We start from the raw sequence: 20,608 nt of genomic DNA on the forward strand, positions 1-20,608 counted from the left end.
ATACAAGTACCATACTTTTAGAACATAATAGAATACTGGAAACATATGTGAAGAGAGTTTATTTCCAGTTATCTTTTAAAACTCTCTTTTAACTGATTTAAATGTTCATCTTGTCGATTTTTGAACATGTTCCCCGAAGTTGCGTCAATTACTATTTGCGGCAAGGTATTCCACTGCAAAACAACACGGTTCGTAAAAAATTTCTCTCTTGGCATGCAATTGAGTACTCTTTGCTGTGCAAGTCTTTGATTATGACCACGCATAATATACTTTGATGACGAAAACGATTGAATGGTACGTGAAAGTTTATTTCATTGATTTCACGCATGAACTTGAACATCAGAATTAAACCACCTCTTATTCTTCTTTCTTGAAATGTCGTAAGACCTAACATGGCTCTTCGCTGCACGGCATTGCGATGCTTAATCTCAGAAATGGTTTTTGTAGCACGGTTTTGAACTTTTTCTAGCGCTTCGATGTCTCACCGTTGGTACGGTGACCATGCTTGGGTAGCGTATTCTAAGTGAGGACGAACATACGTGGTATGCAGTTATTTCCACAGTGAAAAACTACGGCTGCGAAAAGTTTTTATCAGCCTCCCTTAGGAGCGGTTAACATTTACCGCAGCAGCTGAAACTTGAGTGTTAAGTTTAAGATCATCTGAGATAAGAACTCCAAGATCTCTCTTTAAGAAAGTAACTTCGACTGCAGGTTGCAAGCCGTCTGGTCTAGGCATGAAATAATCTCGTTTTGATAATTTTTTTCCTCGGCCAGTATGCATGACTTTACCCTTTTTGGGATTAAATGTCATGATCCAGCAATGTGACCATTTAATGTCTTGGTCTAAGTCTGCTTGCAGACTCTTCGCGATTTTATGACGCCGATAATTTTGCTGTCATTAGCGTAGAGTTTGATCTAATGTTCCTGGATTTTGATCTATTTGCCTGGAAGATTATTAATGGACAGAACAAACAATAATGGACCCAAGACTGAACCTTACGGTACGCCGCTAATAACGTGAAGCTCCTCTTTAACTCCGTAGTTTTGAATTTTGTAGAAAAGTCTATTGTGTGGAACTCTTTCGAAGGCTTTTGCCAGATCCGTGAAGATTACGTTTGTAGCGTATCCCTGGTACATAGCTTCTGCTAAAAGATCAAGTGTTTCCAGAAGGTTTGTCAAGCACGACTCTTTGAAAACAAGACCGTGTTGGTTTTTTGATATAAGGCCGTTTTTAATACAATGATTTGAAATCTGGTCTCCAAAACGCTCCACAACTTTACAAGGGATACTAGTAAGTGATAATGGTCTGTAATTAGATGCTTTAAGATTGGAGTCCTTCTTGAATACCGGCGTTATATTTGAGCACTTCCAGTCGTTTGTCACCTCACCTTTAGAAAGTAAAGTCTGAAAATTAAGAGTAAGTGGAACGGAAAACGCTGCTGCATACATTTTGAGAAGCTTTGGATGGCTGCGTCGTACATTTCACTTCCATCCTTGGTTTTAAATCTGGCATCAGACCTTGCGGCTCGATTACGAAAACCGATTAAAAGTAGTCATTTAAAATTCTACATATTTCCTCTTCATCAGCTGTGCTTTCACCTGTACTGTCCTCTAAAACTCGTATTTGGTGTTTAACTTTTTGTATTTTGATAAGTATAGGCGTGAATCAATTTTGGATTATTCTTTGAGGCTTGAACTATTGTTGATTCGTAATCTAGTATTGCTTTTTTAACTTCTTTCGCAACCTATTTGCATGATTCGTTATATTTTTTACGAAGAATTTTGTGCGTAAAGCGCCCATCAGCTCTGTACTTTACCCACAGAGTTCTTTTTTTATTTATTGCCTCTTTAACTGTCTGTGTTACCCATGGGGCAACATTGTAAAAAGGAGTGTTTGAAAATTAGTATATAAAGTTGCAAGCGTATTCTCTCTTTTGACAAAAAACATGGTAACATTCGCTTGTCGAGAAGCGACTAAATAAAGTTTTCCAGCCAAGCGATTCTATGTATTTTAATATTTCATTGTACTCTGCTTTATTCCATAAATAGCGTGTCCGTGTAGTTAATTGATGTCTCATTTCAACGTTTGTGGTCTTCAAAATGCCTGAAATTAGGCTGTGTGCTTTTCCTTGTGCTGTAGCCTCCAATGGCGTTTCCTCTTTGATGTCGATGATACGATCCGACTCGTCACTGATAATTAGGTCTAGAGTAGTTTTTGGTGCGCTTAGCAGAGAGTGTCTATACGTCGGAAAAGTTATTACTTGGAATAGGTGATTATCTGCAAGGCATGTCCGAAAAACCGTCGCTAGACCAGTTTTTGGAAACATGACCTACTGTGGCTACTTCTCTACCTACGTCTATTTGTTCGTAATTTGTGTGTGCGAGATTAAAATTACCCTGAACCAGAATTTTTGTACATCTAATAATGTTCAATACCGCCTTCAATTTAGTTAGTTACACTATTGTCTTAAGAAGCATCGTGTCGTTTAGATTATGGGTTTGGTACATTTATTCAAGAAGAATATTCTCCTTACCAAAAGCAATAGATCGCCAAACTTGTTCAATTTTTTTTTAGTTTAGTTGGATAATTTTGAGTTAACGAACACTGATACTATTCTTGATGTATAAAGCCACACCACCTCCGCAATATCCTCGATCTTGTCAATACAGGTTATAACCTGCCAGCTCTGTTTATGAAAACTCATTAAACCAAGTCTCTGCGACAAAAATTATATTTTTAAATGATTTTCCAAAAACTTTCATAATTATGTTCAACCGAACACCGAACAATAAATTTACCGATAGAGTCACTTTCGTCATAAGTTTCAACAATTTTTAAATATTTAGGTATCGTATGATTGTTTAAATTTTCCAAAGATTTATATAAAACATTTGAGATAAAATCTTCACTCTGATCAAAGAAAACGACTTCAAAGAACCTTATTGCCAGCTGTACCTTGTCTCTTTTCAAATTTTGGCTCTTTTTTTTCCATTTTCGAGATTAGATACCTCTCTCTGAAAAGGGCTGATGTGGATTGCTTCTGTTACCAGTAAGTTGTAGCTAAGTAAAGTTGTTACCAGTAGATCATGTTCTAGCTCTGCTAAATTTGTTATCAGTAGATCAAGTTCTAGCTCTACTAAATTTCTCTAGGCTCAAAATCAAAAAATTGTATCTTCAACTAAATTTTTGATATTGGCAGTACTTGTTTTAGTTTGAATACACCCGAGCTCGATCCGACGCCGGCAACAGGATAGGGTACTTTGTTCCAAACAATTCAGAAGTAAATAACTAAATTCTCAATAAACAAAACTGATTAACTTTAAATAAAGAAACAATACCTGAAATAATTAAAATTGATCACTTTTAGAGAACAATTATCACTTATATTACTAAATTCTCAATAAACAAAACTGATTAACTTTAAATAAAGAAACAATACCTAAAAATAATTAAAATTGTTCAATAAACATCAGGCTAAAAGTGTTTATATGTCTACAATTGTGTAAACTAAAAAAACAAAACAGGTTTAGCATCATTTTGACGTAACGTTATTTCAATAATGTGAATTACCTCCAGTTTTTTTTGTATTAAAAGATTGCTATTATGGAGTAATGAAAATCTATACATTCAATCTCGAGACCTTTCTCATTTCTCATAATGGCAGATTTTTGAATGCTAGTTAAAACATTTATTTACAGTTTGATGACTTATAAGTATTTTTGTAAGCAAACCCCTTCAACTTTTTAAAACCATAAAAATTGCAATGAGATACCCTTTCCAAAAACAATAAAATTCCTTGCGGAAGCCTTTTATGTTTTGAGTTAAACGTATTTAAAGTAGGCCCCAAATTTAAAAATGTGTAATTTTAGCTTATGATTTTCAGACTAAAGAAGGGCTTCCCTCAGTTTTTGAAAGTTTTACATATACTTCTCTAATATAAATACAAGCATGGGATACTGTTGTCTCATTGCCTTTAAATTTAGTTTAAAAATCCCAAAATGACTTTCCAAGTGTTAAAAGGTCAAAAGTTTGACCGACCATAACTCAGGAACAATAAATATTTAGAAAAAAAAAATTTAGTAGCTTTTTTCTTACCCTGTTAGCATTAATTAATAAAAAATTGAGCGTGTTTGAAGGATATCACTTATGAGAATTTTCTGGTTTTCTAAGAAAATTGCTCTAAATTGGGTTTTTAGGTCTAAAGTAAATAGTAAATAGTTTGTTTTTTATACAAACTACTTTTAAAAGTAGTTTATATAAAAAATATATTCCATGAGTAGAATATACTTATTGTACATACTTTATATGAAAAAACAGTTTCATGTTATTAAGAAATAAAAAACCTACAGAAGTCTTAGATAGATGTTTTACGGTTAACGACGACTAGTTAACAGATTTTTATAATACTAAAATTATCTACTTTGATTTCATAAAATTATAGATATTACTAAAATTATCTACTTTGATTTCTGACATTTTTACAATAGAATGGTGCAATAGCATATGATAAAGATCTTAGATTTGTTAATGGAAGAAAGTAATTTTCAAAAAAATGAAATGATGCAATAGACAAAAGTGCACCCACAGTAACTTAAAGTGGGAAATTTTTAATATGATTTCTAAATTAGTGATATTAACCGCTTGGTGTATTCTATTACCCACGTCCTTTTTAAGTTACATAATATAAATTTAATCAAATAAAGTACAAAAACTAATATTTACAGTAGGTAAATATAAGTATTAGAATAGAATAAGTGATGTAACTTTATTTACTATTTTAGAATTTTAAAAGTGCGCGAAAGTTAGTTTTATTCAAGTTTTTACTGTCTTAAATCTTTTTCATCTGTTTTTTATTACTTTTAAGACTTTTTAGGTTTATTTTAGTTTGTTTTTTTTGTCGTTCTATTTTGAACATTATCTTGTATTTTGGTTGCTTAATTCTTTAAAAGATTTTAAATATAAACAAGGGATTTGAATAATAGTATTACGTGATATCTAGGTATTGTTAAAAACGTGTAAAAAGATTTGTAAGATTGTTCCAAATATACAAAATTGCTCAGAATATCGACGATCAAAACTTTTCTAGTAAATAATTCCCCTGAGATGAGCTGTGTGAATTTTTATTTTTCTAGCTTAACTTTGACGCCAACTTAAAACGCACTTAAAAGTTAATGATATTGCACATATTATTTGCTTTTAAATCACCGAAAACATAATGCTTTTATTGTACAAAAAATATTGCCTAAAGTTAAAGGGTTTTAAAAGAAAGGAAGAACCCAGTACATTCTTTAAGGTTCTAAACAGAACTCCAAAATACTTAGGAATGTTCCATTTCATTGTATAAGGTTCTAAAATGTTCCATATCATTTAAGGAAGGTTCAGAATAATCAAGCCTGTTTAAGAGCAATATACAAAATTATAGAGCAATTTGGAACCTACCAAAGTATTCAAAAACAAAGGAATGCTTTAGAAGGTTTCTTTGATGTGTATAATTATACGGTACGTTTAATTTTTTTATTAAAATTTTTAGAAAGCAATGATCACTTTCAGAGAACAATTATCACTTAAAGACTGGGTTAACCTTGTTGTTAACCTTAATAATGGTATTAGCATAATCTATCATAACTATTACTTATAATTTTCTTTTAAGTGAAAGAGTTACAAACGTTTTAGACCCTGACTCATATCCAACAATCTCAAAGTTAAAGTACAAGTAGAAGCAGCAGCTTGGGTTGGCAATTATAAGCTTGATTGTCTCAAGAATTATAAGCTTGATTGTCTCAAGAATCTCATTTCAATGTCGGAGATTTTCAGCTGTGGAAAAATTTGCACCAACTGTACGTTAAACCATATCAAGAGTTTTGTGTGCAAGCCTCGTCATACCTTCTCAAATCAAAAATTGCTCTTGGCAAACAACGCGTAATATCGTTTAGTATTGTTTAATCTTATCTGAAACTGCATTCTTTCTTCCTATTCTTTTTTTTGTTTGTTTGTTTATTCTATATAACATATAACAAAAAATTAAAAAATTAACAAAAAATAACAATATTTAAGATATATACAAATGTCTAAAAAAGAAAAATTACAAGTGAAGATGTTGTTAGAAAATAAAGAAAAAAAAAAAGGTTGCGAGTTCAACACCATCAGATCTTATCACACTTTTTTAAAAACTGTGTTGCAAACCTTTGGAATAAATTAGCTCTGGATGTAAGTGATGCACCTGCAGTAAACTCTTTTAAAAGTATTTTCATGTTACTTTGACTGCAGCATAATCAATCGTCAGGATATGAAAATCTGGTCTTGCTTTCGTTCATCAGTGTTAAACTTTTTATCTAAAAGCTTCATTAATTATTATAATAAACAAAAATCTAGGATTTTGTGGCAATGAACCTGGGTGTGCATTTTTTTCTATGAGTTCCCCAAACTTAAGCTTGAACTAAATTACTTTATCGTTGTGCTTTGCATTTCATTCAATAAATTCAATTTAAAATTGGGATTGTGTGAACTGTTTTGTTAAAAATTTCATTCATCTGGTTATAAGATCAAAAACCGGTAAAAATTAACACTTGTGAAATTCAAGATAACATTGTGGAAGGTACTTAGCATGCAAGTAATTTAAAGTCTTCTTTATTTTTCACTTGTGGAAACATTTTAAGCTTTCTCGACCAAAATATATTCAAAGAGTTTAAAGCATCTTTTTTAATTTATATGCGTTCTAATTTAAATTTTTAATTTATATGCGTTCTAATTTAAATTTTTAATTTATATGCGTTCTAATTTAAATTTATATGCGTTCTATTTTAAATTTTTAATTTATATGCGTTCTAATTTAAATTTTTAATTTATATGCGTTCTAATTTAGATTTTTAATTTATATGCGTTCTAATTTAAATTTTTAACCCATTGATTGTGCTGGTTGCAGAAGATGAACATTTTTGAGTAAACTAAAATTGATTTAAAAATATGATTGTAGGGCTGCTATAGAACAAGAACATTTATCGGACATACATGTTGAAAATAAATTAAATACAACTCAGACGTAAGATGACATAATAATAATAACTTTTGCTAGTAAAAAAGCAAAAAAAGAGTGTCTTTAATATTAATTTCAAAGAACCTGCTTATTTCTCCTTATCACTGAATGTGTTGCACAAGTGCTTTATTTAATTTAGATGTTATTTAATCCATATTAGATCTAGATTTTCTTGAAAATTGATCTAAAGTTAGAAATAAAAACATAGCCTTTAACTTGTATAATTTTACACACTTTTAATTTAAAAAAGTGCATGCTTATAGGGGCGCTTATTTGCTGCTATGCCTCGGGCGCTATGAAAGCTCTCGACGGCCCTGATATTAGAAATAAATGCTTAATGCATGATTGAACTTGATTGCGTCCGTTACTGTTATTGCCAGCCATGGTATTATTAATTAGTGACAACCAACTTGTATTACTTTATCTGTGCAACTATTTCACAGTGTTTTCGATGTCCATTTGTAGTTTTTCATAAATAAGGAAAATTGATTGACATCGATAACTCATACAATCTTGCCATCATCGGCCTTTAATTTGGTATGGTTATAAATGCAGTCTGGTAAGTCGTTGACGAATGATACAAATAGCAGTGAGTGCAAGAACTTTTCCTTGATTGATGCCACTTGTCACCCTTTTCCACTCGGACGTTTATTAGCTAACCAGTGACCCAGTTTAACAGCTTGCCTTAAATGTCATAGGCATAAATCTTGTGAAAAAGTTGTTGTGTGACACCGTGTTAAATGCTTTGGGAATGTTGGTGAAAATTATGTTAACCAGGTGTTCACATCAAATTACTTCCGTTAAAATGTTCCGGGATTCAATCATGCTTGTATGCGGTCATTGTGATGTACAAATCCATGTTGAGATTTTGGTAATAGACTGTGCACAGTGTTTTATAATCTTATCTATAATAATTCTCTTCGCCACCTTGCACGGTATAGGTGAGAGACACTTGCTTCTAGTTATAAGTCTTGAATTTGTTTCTTTTTGAGGGTAGGCGCGATCTTTGATTTGCGTTGATGTTTTAACGCTCCCTGGGAAGTCGTTAAATCTTACCAAATAAAGTTAATTTAGTTATTTTTTATTTTGCTATTTAAAATCGTGATTAAATTTTCTTTCAGAATAATAATTTATAAGATGTATTTATTTTTTTCTGAAATAAATTGACTACGTTTATTTTTAATAATAAAATGTTTTTCGGATAAGATCTATAGATCTTATCCGTTTCATATTAAATAGAAATAATAATTTGATAAATTAAGTTTTCATTATAGAACAGAAAAGAAAACTTGGGTTTTATTGTTAAATTGTTGAGTTATTTTGTAAGTAAATTTAGTAAATAATTATTGGAATTTGATTTTAAAGAAGTTGCAAAGATTTTTATTTATTTAATTATATAAAAATATCTAATTTTAAATTTGGGAGTAACGGCATATCGCGCCAACAATGGCATAAACACGAAATTCGTTCATATGAAAATTTAAACAAACTGTTTCTAGCAAATATTAATAATATTTCCCAGAAACAGTTTGTTTAAATTTTCATATGAACGGAATATAAACTGCAACATTACTTTTATCTACGGAAACTATCCGGCAGCTGAATTGCTCCAACCTTTCCGTTGTTTAACGGGAAAAACTTTTCTAATTTAAACGGAAGTATCCGTTTATATACAGAAAAGTTTCGGCAGCTGCGATGACCGAACCTCCCGTTGTTTAACGGAAAAAACCCATTGTTCTTTAACGGAAAAAATCCGTTTATTAACGGAAACTTCCGTTTACATGCGATGGGTTTTTCCGTAAAGTAGTTTGGTCATCGGCAGCCGCCGGAACTTTTCCATAAAAAAACGCGCTTTTTTTTTTAACAGTGTATTGTCTACTTCAATATCGTCTATAGACGATATTGAAGAAGACAATAAAAAAGACTTGTTTTACATATATATATATAAAAAAACAAGTCTTCATTTTTGGTTGGTTCCCACCAACCAAAGAAAAGAGATCCATTATTTAAAACTATAACTCTTTGGTAATATAAATAAAGCACAGTTAATTGCTATACACATAAGCAAGTAAATTCTTTTTATGCCTAAAAAATAAAAACAATTTTTTTACTTTTTTGTAATTAAAATTTTATTTTAATTGTTTTTTGTGCTTTATCCTCTGGCGTTCTTATTATCTTAGTGCCCAGGGCATGTATGCCGCTCCAGTCCCTCCCTCTCAGCGGCCCTGCTTTGGATTACAAAATTCACTCCCAAACTTTTTACAAATTAACAACAAATTAATAACTGACTCAAATGATATCGCATTTGAAATAAACAAGTTTTTCATCATCATCGGGACAAAATTAGGCAACATTAATCCATACATTAAAGATAAATATTTCATACATTAAAGATAAAAACTCTAATCAAATTTTTACTGAGATAACTTTTAAAGAACTTGATTTCCAGTCATTAAAACGAAATAAAGCAACTGGATATAATGATATTAACACAAATAATGTGATTGATTCTTACGATACTATAAAAGATATTTTTTACAAAACTTTGAGAATATCTTCTGCTCGAGCCTTTTCCCGATAAACTCCAATCTTTAAGACAGGAGACCGTACAGGTATAACAAATTATCGCCCTATTTTAGTTCTTCCGATTTTCTTCAACATTTTAAGAAATAATAATATATAACCGAATATACTCTTATCTTATTGAAAATGAAATTCTATACGAAAACTAATTTGGTTTTAAAAAAATAATAATTTAACCAAGCATGTCATTCTTCAACTTACGCGCAATATAACTGACTCTTTTAAAGAATCTTGTTTTACATTAGGAGTGTTCATTGATTTGTCTAAAGCATTTGATACCGTCAATCATCAAATCCTGTTAAAAAAAAACTAATGTCATATGTTATTAAAGATAAAACCCAGTTATTCAAAAATTTTTATTTATATCTTCCTTACCGAAAGCTGTTTTTTTAGAATAACAATTCTATCTCTTATCTATAAATGAATATAATATGTGGTAATCCACAAGAATCCATACTTGGTCCACTCATTTTTATAATATACATAACCCAGCTACCACACATACGTTGATAAAACGTTAGAACAATGTTGCACATTGCGTTGGCCCAACATCGACCGCCAAGGTTGTTTTTATATCATTTTGGTTACAAATGCGACGTCACCAACAACGAAAAATCAACAATGGCCCAACGTTGTATTTTAAGTCGGCATTGCGTAATATTTTAGGTTGATTCAACGTCGTATTTTACGTTTGCACAACGTTATATTTAACTTTTATCGGAATTAAATTTATTTGTTTTACATATTAGTGTACAATTTTTGTATCTAATTTTTCGATTTTAAGTTATTTTTCGTACAGAAAAAGACGTTTTGACGTAAAAAAACTTTGGTTCTTTTGCTTCTCTCGGGTTTACTTTGTCTGAATAAACCCACAGAATCTACAAAAATATGACAAAAGATTCCAAAAGAAACGTCCACTAAACAAATCGTAGAAAAATTAAGCTTTTACTACATGCCTGATGATTGTGGCATGAATTATATTATAAACATCAGCATTTAGCTAATTATTAACCCAACTACTAAACAATTTCCGTCCCGTAACGATCTAAAATACAAATATAAATCGTAACGTCCACTAAACAAATCGCAGCAAAATTAAACTTTTACTACTTGCCTGGTGATTGTTGTAACACATGAAACTCAGAGTTACAATATCAAATTATATTATAATATAAACATTTAGCTAGTTCTGGTACCGCAGGTAACAGTAACATAAATACTATATAGCTCTAGATTATCTATTAAGCACTCTTTTAACTATACAATATTATACATAATGATATAAAGATATTTTCTTTATTCATATATATATATATATATATATATATATATATATATATATATATATATATATATATATATATATATATATATATATATATATATATATATATATATATATATGTGTGTGTGTGTGTGTCATTATAGAGAATAGTAATGAAAAAATTAAAAGATGGTATAGAAAGCTTTATGTGTGACAGATAATTTTTAAGTAACTTTAAACAATACAAAAAAAACCCACCAAAATGCTTTCCGCTGTGTGGAATTATTTTATAAAACAGAAGAAATTGAAAAGTATTCGGAAGTTGTTAAAATGGAAACCACAGCCATATAAAGCTTTTTTCTAAACGCCAAAAAAATCAATTTATGAAATTTGAAATCTATTATTAAATTATGGTTGTATTTAAAGTCGTTCTTTTTTTTCAAAAACTATTTTTCTTTTACCAGAGAGATACTGGGGGCGTTTACTGAGAGTATTTTTGTTCAGATTTGCTTAAGATCCGCACAAAAAACTTCAAAATTCAAACAAATTATCCAGCGGGCACCAAACGTTCGCTGGACGTCTTAAAAATGTCGTTCAGACGAATGTGCTCGCTGACGTACTACGGACTTGTAACGCCCATAAGTCGTCGTATATATGTCCCACGGACGCTTGTGCCTGCTGGTTAGTTTAGTTCATCAATTGTCTGATAATTTGTTTAAATTAGTAATTTTGTTAGAATACTGATTGATAAAATTAAAAGAATATAATATAGAAAATACTGAACGAAAACATTTTGTTTCAAAATGAACCTACAAAGAGCAAAATTTCATTCAGAAAATATAAGATGTGGCCTATTTCTGTTGCTTCTATAGAGACAAAAATTTCTACCTTTAGGGAAAAATCGTTCGTTTATTCGACTGCTCAAAGATTTTGTTGACCCGAGATTCAGTTTGAACTTTCGACTGGAGTTTGTGGGAGTTGCAAGACTAATCTATATATTAAATAGAAAAGTAACACTATCAATATAGCTGTAGAGACCCTGATTAAATGGTTATCATCAATTTAAAAATTTGGGAAGAAAAAAGCAAGAAGATGACTACTGTTATTATGGTATTTTTTGTTGCTATGGCATTATGCTCGAACTAGTTGCAAACATAATCTTTTTGAAAAAAATTTATTATTTTTATACACATCATACATACATAAATGTTCCAACCGATAGATTATTTAATTTAGAAAAAATGTTATCTAAATAAGGATAAGTTTAAACAATGATAATATATCTATAAAATAAAAAAAAGCATGCAAAATGATGTAACAGGCTGTATAGGCGGCTGTAAGTGTATAGGTGCAATGCGTGAGTCCGTGCTGTTCGTGTCGTATGGTTAAATCTTTTGCTGTAATTGAACAGCATTTATCTATAAAACTACGCCAAGCTAGCCCCGTCATACTTCAGAATACCATGACGGATCTGAATGCACCTACGAAGAAAAAAAGAAACTCATGTTGCCCAGAATGATGTAAATAGTTAATCTTGGTATTTTTTACTCTCTCGATAAAAAAATGTAAAAAGTGTCAATTAAAAACAACTACTATGCATTTTTAAAGCTTTTTGGTTAGTTTCAAATAGTTCGTACAAATGCTTTCACACTTTAAAAATTTAAACAACAACTTGTTAAAATACTGAAAAAAATTTTCAGCATTTTAACAAGTGCAAACAAGAACAGGGTGTGAACACGGTCTAATATTAGTGGATGTCATACTAAATAATTTTTTTAAATTTCTTTTATAAAAATCCTTTAATATGCACATACTTATAATTAATTTTCTTAATTGGCTTTTATTAAACTTACAGTCTTGTACAAATTTATTTTGCAAACGCATACTTGTTATTATCTACTTCGACTTCGATATGACAACAGAACAATAAAAAGTTAAAGTATTAGGGATATTGTTTTGCGTAATATTTAAAAAATACTTCTTCAATAAAGATACATTTTTTTTTTCATTTATTTAGCCGTACATATTATATAGAGATGGCAAGGACAAGGAAAGATAGTTTTGTCATCAAGTCCCTTATTTTCCTAAAATGCAAAACAATTCAATAATGCAGACTATTTCAAAGTTTGTTTTAACAATACAATTAATAAAGTTTAAAAATACTTCAAAACAAATAACAAGAAAAAGTAATTTATGATCTACATTAAAAGTTTTAAGATAATATAAGATACTTTATGCACATATGTGTTTATAAAATATAAAACTAACATTAAAGACGTGCAAATTATCAAATGAAGTATTTATTCATAGAAGTATGATCCAAACAACTAAAGATCAGAAAGAATTCTTTTAATTGTAACTTTGTTCGCCAATCAAAGTAACAATGCAGTAGAGAAAAGTCATTAAACAACGCTAAAACCAAGTCTAAAAAAAATAATCCCAGAATTAAGGAAAATTTTTTTTCTTTTCAGCCTTGAAAAACAAAGCAATACATTTGACAGATGAATTGAGATCATATCTTATCAAAAATTATTTAGTCTTTATTAAAAATTTAAAGAGTTACGCCATGGTTTAAGTAAACTGGAATCATCTGAAATAATGACATTATGTGACACTCACACCTAATGGGTAACTGATTAACTGGAAATAAACTTATAACCAAAACGTTTCAACTGCAAACTGGAAAATACTTTCTTTTTTTTTTTTCAATACTTATATATACCTAATAATTATTTAAAATTTTCATTTCCAACATAAAGATAAATTAAAAAATGTTTAGAATTACTAAATTAAAAATTATACTTTAAAAAAGACATTTACAAGACAGGTGATCCTAAAGAGGTAAAATCCAACCATTAGCGGTAGAAATAAAATTATTATTTGTTATTAAAAAAAATATTAAGTAATGAATTTCGATCAATAAAGTTCAATTTTAACTTTTGAGCTGCTGGTTTATCCAAGTTTAAAGCTCAAATTTATAAAATAATTACAGAGCATTGGATTGAAAATAATTACAGAGCATTGGATTGCGATAAAAAATGATTACAGAGCATTGGATTGCGATAGAAAATGAATACAGAGCATTGGGTTGCGATAGAAAATTGAGAAACTTGTAAGTTTTGATTCACGAAAAGGTTTTTTGAATTGTTCTACAGATTAAGCGTATTGGTTTAATATTTTACAACAAATTTATTTAGAATATCTTTCATTTGAGTTTTTTCTAATTGGAGTTGAAACAAGAACTGCATGGTTTTAAAACCAATAATTTGATAACTATTATAAGCCCTCACGCTACTCAGAAAACGTTTATTATAAGTAAAACAATTATGAAAATAAATAGTTTGCGCTACGTGTTTGTAGAAATATTTAATACATGTAATACAAAATAAACTGGTATTAAGTTGATACAAATCTGCAAATGAGCAAACAGTGTTGATGTACTAAACAGAGCGTCAAATGATTTCAGTATTCATTTATTTTATTGTAGTGCAAACTACATTAAACAGGCGAACTCATTAATCGTTGTATGCATGTATACCGGCGAACTCATCAATCGTTGTATGCATGTATACAGGCGAACTCATCAATCGTTGCATGCATGTATACCGGCGAACTCATCAATCGTTGCATGACAACAAGTAAAGGTACATTAAAGTCAAAATAAAGAAACTGGGGCGAGAAACTTTGGTATGCCTCAACAGGAAAATAAAGAGGCAAGCTCAAAAAACTTACTTATATCAGTATAATATGCTTTGAACAGAATTTTAAATACATGTAGATTTTTGATAATCAAATTATTTATATAGTTCTTTTAATGAAAAACTACATTGACAAGTATTGTTGTTTTACATTCAAGTTTAATGGAGCACTCTATTAATAATTAATTTTGAGTCACATGCATTTTAGAACAAACTATCAAAACATTCGAATGTCGAACATTCTAAAAAAAATTTTGAACTAGTACCGTTTAGATTAGTTTGAGGAAATTAAACAAATAAAACAAAACTAATATCTCACAATTACTAGTGATGGTACATGTGCAATAGGGTGTCCCAAAAAAAAAATTTTTTTTGAAGTCAATTTCAGCTATATGTAAAATCTGAATTTCTTCATTTTTGATAAAATTTGACATTTTATAACACTATTTTAGATGCGGATCTAATAATTTTACAATTTTAATGCCCCTTACTCTAGAGGATTTGAAAACCAATGATTTTAGACTATATAAGAATCAATCCATCTGACATTTTTTTTTATAGAAGGTTTATTGAAGCCTGATTCACAGAAAATGTTGATAATAATGACTACTTGAACAACCTTTGTGTTTTCTGTATACTGTTTTGTTTTAACTGGTTTTTGTTTATTATTTTGATTTTAACAGCTTATAGTAATAACTAGAAACTTATTTTACTGAAATAAGAATTAATTTTTTCATATATAATTATGTAATAGTTATGAATATCTTCAATATACATATATTTACTTGAAAATTGTATCATAAAATGTAATTTTTTTAGAGGGAAATTAGAATTAAATTTTTTTAACATTGTTTTAGGATTAACTAATAATAAAATTAATAACTTAAATGGGTCGTACTCAAAAAAACAAAAAAAAGAAGAGTAAGAAGAGAAAGTACAGCCTGTCAACTGATCCAAGGAGGCTACTTTTTCTCTTAAAGTACACAATCAATGGGCTTCCAATAAACCAGCTGGCAACCATTGGAAATATTCTTAGATACGTCCAGTTTAACACAAGTGTTACAAATGAGACACAATGAGGCAAAAAATTACGTAAGAAAAAAAAATAACATAATGATTAATACTTGTCTATTTTTATTTTAGATCTATAAGATTCAATCTACTAAGTTGATAGTAACCTGCCCTCAGAAACATGAGAACAGGGATCTGATCTGTAAAGTTTCTGCAAGAATTCTGGACAAAGATGTGTTGCCTCTGCTGTAATAGACACTTGGAAGAAAGCAGGGTTTCAAGATTTTATCATCAGTGGATTCAGTGTCAGGGATAAGATACTGAAACTCCAAAATAAGTACATAAATTTGTATCATCTCAAATCATTGAACTGGAACTCTAGTGATGGCAACTTCTCTAAGATACAGACAGAGTTTTTAGAGGAGAGTAATACACTCTTTGATATTTCATTAGCAAATTTTGAACAAAAAGTAAATCAGAATCGTTTTCGTTCTGAGAATTCCAAAGATGAGGATATTCAGTTCTATCTAGATCAAAAAGGAGAGCGAAACATGTATATTACAGAAGAAATTGATGAGGTATTACAAAATTCAGTTGAAAATAAAAATATTAGGCTCAAGAGGATGGAGGAGGCAATAGGTAAAGGTAGAATCACAATGAATGCAGTAAAATCCAATGACCTTGAGGTCCCTTTGCATTCATCTGAAAATGAATCTGAATCGGAACCAAATTTAGATTCTTTAGATGATGAATATTTACCTAATAGACTCAGTCATTCTACTAAATCTAAGATAATGATAAGTATAAATGCTGAAGATCTGGTTGACTGTACTGCTGCAGTTTCCGCCCGATACAAAGTAGGTATACGACTACAAACTTCTATAGTAGCTCCTATTTGCAATAAAGCTGGTGTGAATCTAGAAGATATTATTCTATCAAGAAGTACAGTTCATAGATAGAGATTCCAAAAAATACAGTTAGAAGAGGCAGTAGGAGATAAACTCAGGCAAGAAATTATAACTACTCTGAAGGGAAAATAGCTATGTGTTCATTTTGATGGAAAACGCGTGAAACAGATTAAAGAAGATCTGAAAATAACTATTTCTGTAGAAAGAATAGCGGTGAGTGTTACATCCCCTGATATAGATGACACAGATGACGTTCTGCTAGGTGTTGTTCAGACAGCAAGTTCCAAAGGTAGTGACCAAGCTGTAGGAATTTTGAATCTGCTAGAATACTTCAACATTGATCAAATATTTGCTGTTTTCTGCGACACTACGGCATCAAATACTGAAATACACTCTGGAGCTGTTGTTATCCTTAGCTCTATCCTTAACACTCCACTTTTATGGTTTCTCTGTAGAAGACATATGCTAGAAATACACATCTCACACTTTATGGAGGCTTTGACTGGAAAGAAGACGAAGGGCCCAAGAAAAGGGCTGTATGTCAAACTCCAGAAAAATTGGTATTCAGTCAAGAAAGAAGTGGACAAGATGCTAGACCTAGTTAGGTTTGATTGGAGTCAGCTTCAGACTGGGTCACCCCTTTATGAAATTGCTAAGAAAGCTCTGGAGTTTGGAAAAGAAGTCCTTGACTCAAAAACATTAGTCAGGAGTGATTACAGGAAACTATGTGAGCTTTTTGTTTTCTATTTGGGAGGAGAAGTACCTGGATTTTGTTTCCATCATTCTGGAGCCTGCCATGAAGCCAGGTAAAGTATATTGAAAAAATAAAACCTTATCGATAAATAATAAAATTTGTGTAAGTATTATAATTCACATATTAATAAAAAATATGATAAATATTAATGGTAACAAAATTTTAATCTTTAGTTTTATGGCTGATGCTTTATACATTCTTGGTAGGTCCGGAAAGATGGCTTCTGTTGAAAATTGCTGAAGTCTCTGATGGTGAAGTAGAACTGTGGAGGAAGGAAAAAGCCTTGAAGTCATTAGATTTATTCAAAAAATTTGTTAAAAATTTGACTTGCGTTAACGATTTTGCAGAAAGGAACATACGCCTTATTCAGGACTTTGCAGGTGGATACAAATCTGGCATTATGCAACAAAATTTAATGCTGGTGGCAAGGGACAATAGAAAGAAGCTTAAAAAGGTTCTTTCTAAATCCCAGTTAAAAAATATACAGTTTATTATTCGTAAAATACATATTTTTTTAATTATTTTTGTATTTTTATTAAGAAAATGTGTAAATTTAGGTTTTTAACAAAAAATGGAATTTTATATATAGCTAAAATCGATTTCCGAAAATGTTTTTTTATATATATTTACTATCAGGGGACATAAGAGAATGGGAAAAAACTGCATGCACATTCAAATAAAAAAAAAGTGAAAATTTGGGACACCCTAATGTGCAAGATAGTGAAATGATGTGCAAGATAGTGAATTCACTATCTTGCACATCATTTCACCATCTTGCATATCATTTCATGAAATGATGTGCAACATGGTGAAATGATGTGCAACATGGTGAAATGATTATTTCCTAATAAATAAAGGTTAAGCAGATAAAAATAATGATAAAAAAATATATAGATTAATAAACAAATAATTAACATATCAAATCAACAAGGAAATATTTACTCAGTACTTTACTCAACAATAGGTTGCACATAGGGTGTACATTAAGGTGGGTCATATTTATTTAACTTATTGTCACTACTACAAAAAGTTGCTATAATATGAAATTAATAAGTAAACGATGAAAATTTGAGCTTCCTACAACATCTTATGGGGGCAACTTTTGCTTGAATTTTTAAAGTAATGGTTTTTTTAAATAGTTCAAATTCACAAATAATTCAAATTCAATTTTCAAATTTTATTGAATAAATTATGCCTATTTTTTCCATTAACCCTATAAATTTAACAAATTGTATGATTGTTTGAATGTTTGTGTACTGATTTGTGGGCTCTTGATATTTACGTACGGCTCTTGATATTTATGTAGTGGGCTCTTGATATTTACGTTCAAAAGAGAATATGACATGTTTTTATTTATTTATTGTAAATGTGGATTCTAAATGATTTTTTATTCTTACTCTTTTTAGATTGCATGATGGCCTCGAAGAAAAATTTAATCCAAACCTTGCGAATTACCAACCAATAAATCCAAAGAGCCGATTGCCGACAAGAGTCTTTAAGCATAATCTATATATCAGACTCGCAAAAACCTTCAATCCTTAGACTCTGTAGAATGATCAATCAGAGACGTAAATAAAATAGTGGCTGATGATTTATTAAACATATGGTCGAGGGCGGGGTTGTCAACAGTTTCATATAACAGTATTCTGAAATGCTTGGATAAATTGGTTACTGAAACAAAACGATTAAGGAAATATATTGATGAAAAAAAAAAGATAAACTTATTTTATATCCTCGTCAAATATCTAACTTAAGGACTTAATTTTTTTTCTATATGTTAAAGTGTCGGGTTTTTTAGGTGTTTGTAAAACGAATTCCTTTCAAGTTTTTTTTTTCCAAAATATAAATTTTGGAAAAAAAACTTGGGAGGAATTTATTTTACATTTGAACATAAAAAAAAGTATATTAAAAATATTGAGCTGATATACAATAAGAACTTTCATTTTAAATAAAAGTCCTATAGCAATTTGCCTTTAAAATTGATAAGATAAACAACATGCTTCTGTTGAAATAAAGAGGCTCTAGTTTATATTTATTGGCACACCAAGCAATATTTGTATAGTTTAAATGACAAATTTTAGCTTCATACAGTTTTTCTATACTTTTAGCAACTTTATTAGACAAGAATTCAGTGTGATATTTCCAACTAAGGTTTTCATCAACATAGTTACCCATAAGGTTTGTACCAGTTGCTCTTTTAATTTGAATTTCATCAATAAAACGAATAGGTATATGACAAGGTAGTAGTTTTGTTTTAGAAGAAATGGAAAACCAAAATTATCAATTTTATTATGTCATCAAAGGAGTTTTATTAGCTAGATATGGGCTAACTGATACAAAAAATTAACTTAAATCATCACAAATTCCTTACCTATTTCTTTAAACATAATTCGGGACTAAATTATAAGTTTATTTTAAACCCATATTTTTGTTTTTTTATGGAGTATATAAAACTATGCTTTCTATATTCCATAAAAATATACACAAAAAATTTGTTTCACTTCACCCCAGTTTCTACAATTTACTATTCAGCATGCTTATAAATGAGTGCTTTGCACTTGAGACTTAGCGCTTACTCTGTTACTTTTTTAACCGTTTGACGCACATTGCCATTTCGGCGCGTTCAGATTTGCATTTATTTAAACTTTTACAGCAAGTTCTTATAAATGCAAGTTCGAAGATATTAAGTTTGCACTTAAACAGCCGGATATACTTTATAGATTACGTGTTACCTATATAACTCGCCCCTCCAACCTTTGTTAATACAACAACATTTTAAACCTTAATTTTTTATTCATAATATAACATTTGTACATAATATTTAATATGTTATGAGACCACACACAGGTTTATAGTTTGTTAACAGCTGTTTTAAACACAAACAAAAGTATTTTAACATGTTGCTAATTCGTTTAGTTATTAGAATTTTTTCAACTATAAAAGCATTTTGATTTTCGCCTTTTTAAAATACTATTGTGGTTGACCAACCTTGTTTATGTGCTAACAATAAAAATTATTTCACGGGGGTTTAATGATTCATGCTAAGTTACTGAAAAAGATGACATCAAAACCGTGACGTAGACAGGATTTTTTAATGTTTCAAAAAGTGTCATTTCAAGCATTGTGCCAACTCTAAACTTGTTGTGAAAAATATCGAGGTGATTAGAACATGGAAACAAAAATATCCCAAAAAATTTCACATGGTCCTAACTTTCGAACGCTAAAACATTACTAAAAGTTTAATGTAAAAAGCCAATAAAGTTTATTTATTTATAACTCAATGCCTTTACATTCTGGGTTGGGAAAGCGAATTTTTGGGGTTATTTGTTTTCTCAGGCTACGATCACCGCGATTTT

General features: G+C 30.1%; 1 protein-coding gene across 1 annotated transcript; it reads right to left on the reverse strand.

Annotated features, from left to right (window-relative positions):
- Window positions 1-996: 996 nt before the first annotated feature.
- LOC136078758 (uncharacterized) lies at window positions 997-1,449 on the reverse strand. The gene has a single exon (XM_065794557.1). It carries the CDS (start codon window positions 1,447-1,449, stop codon window positions 997-999), a length of 453 nt encoding a protein of 150 aa, XP_065650629.1.
- Window positions 1,450-20,608: the final 19,159 nt, after the last annotated feature.

This window comes from Hydra vulgaris, chromosome 03 (genome assembly GCF_038396675.1).
Source record: "Hydra vulgaris chromosome 03, alternate assembly HydraT2T_AEP".
In the NCBI taxonomy this organism is placed as follows: domain Eukaryota; kingdom Metazoa; phylum Cnidaria; class Hydrozoa; order Anthoathecata; family Hydridae; genus Hydra; species Hydra vulgaris.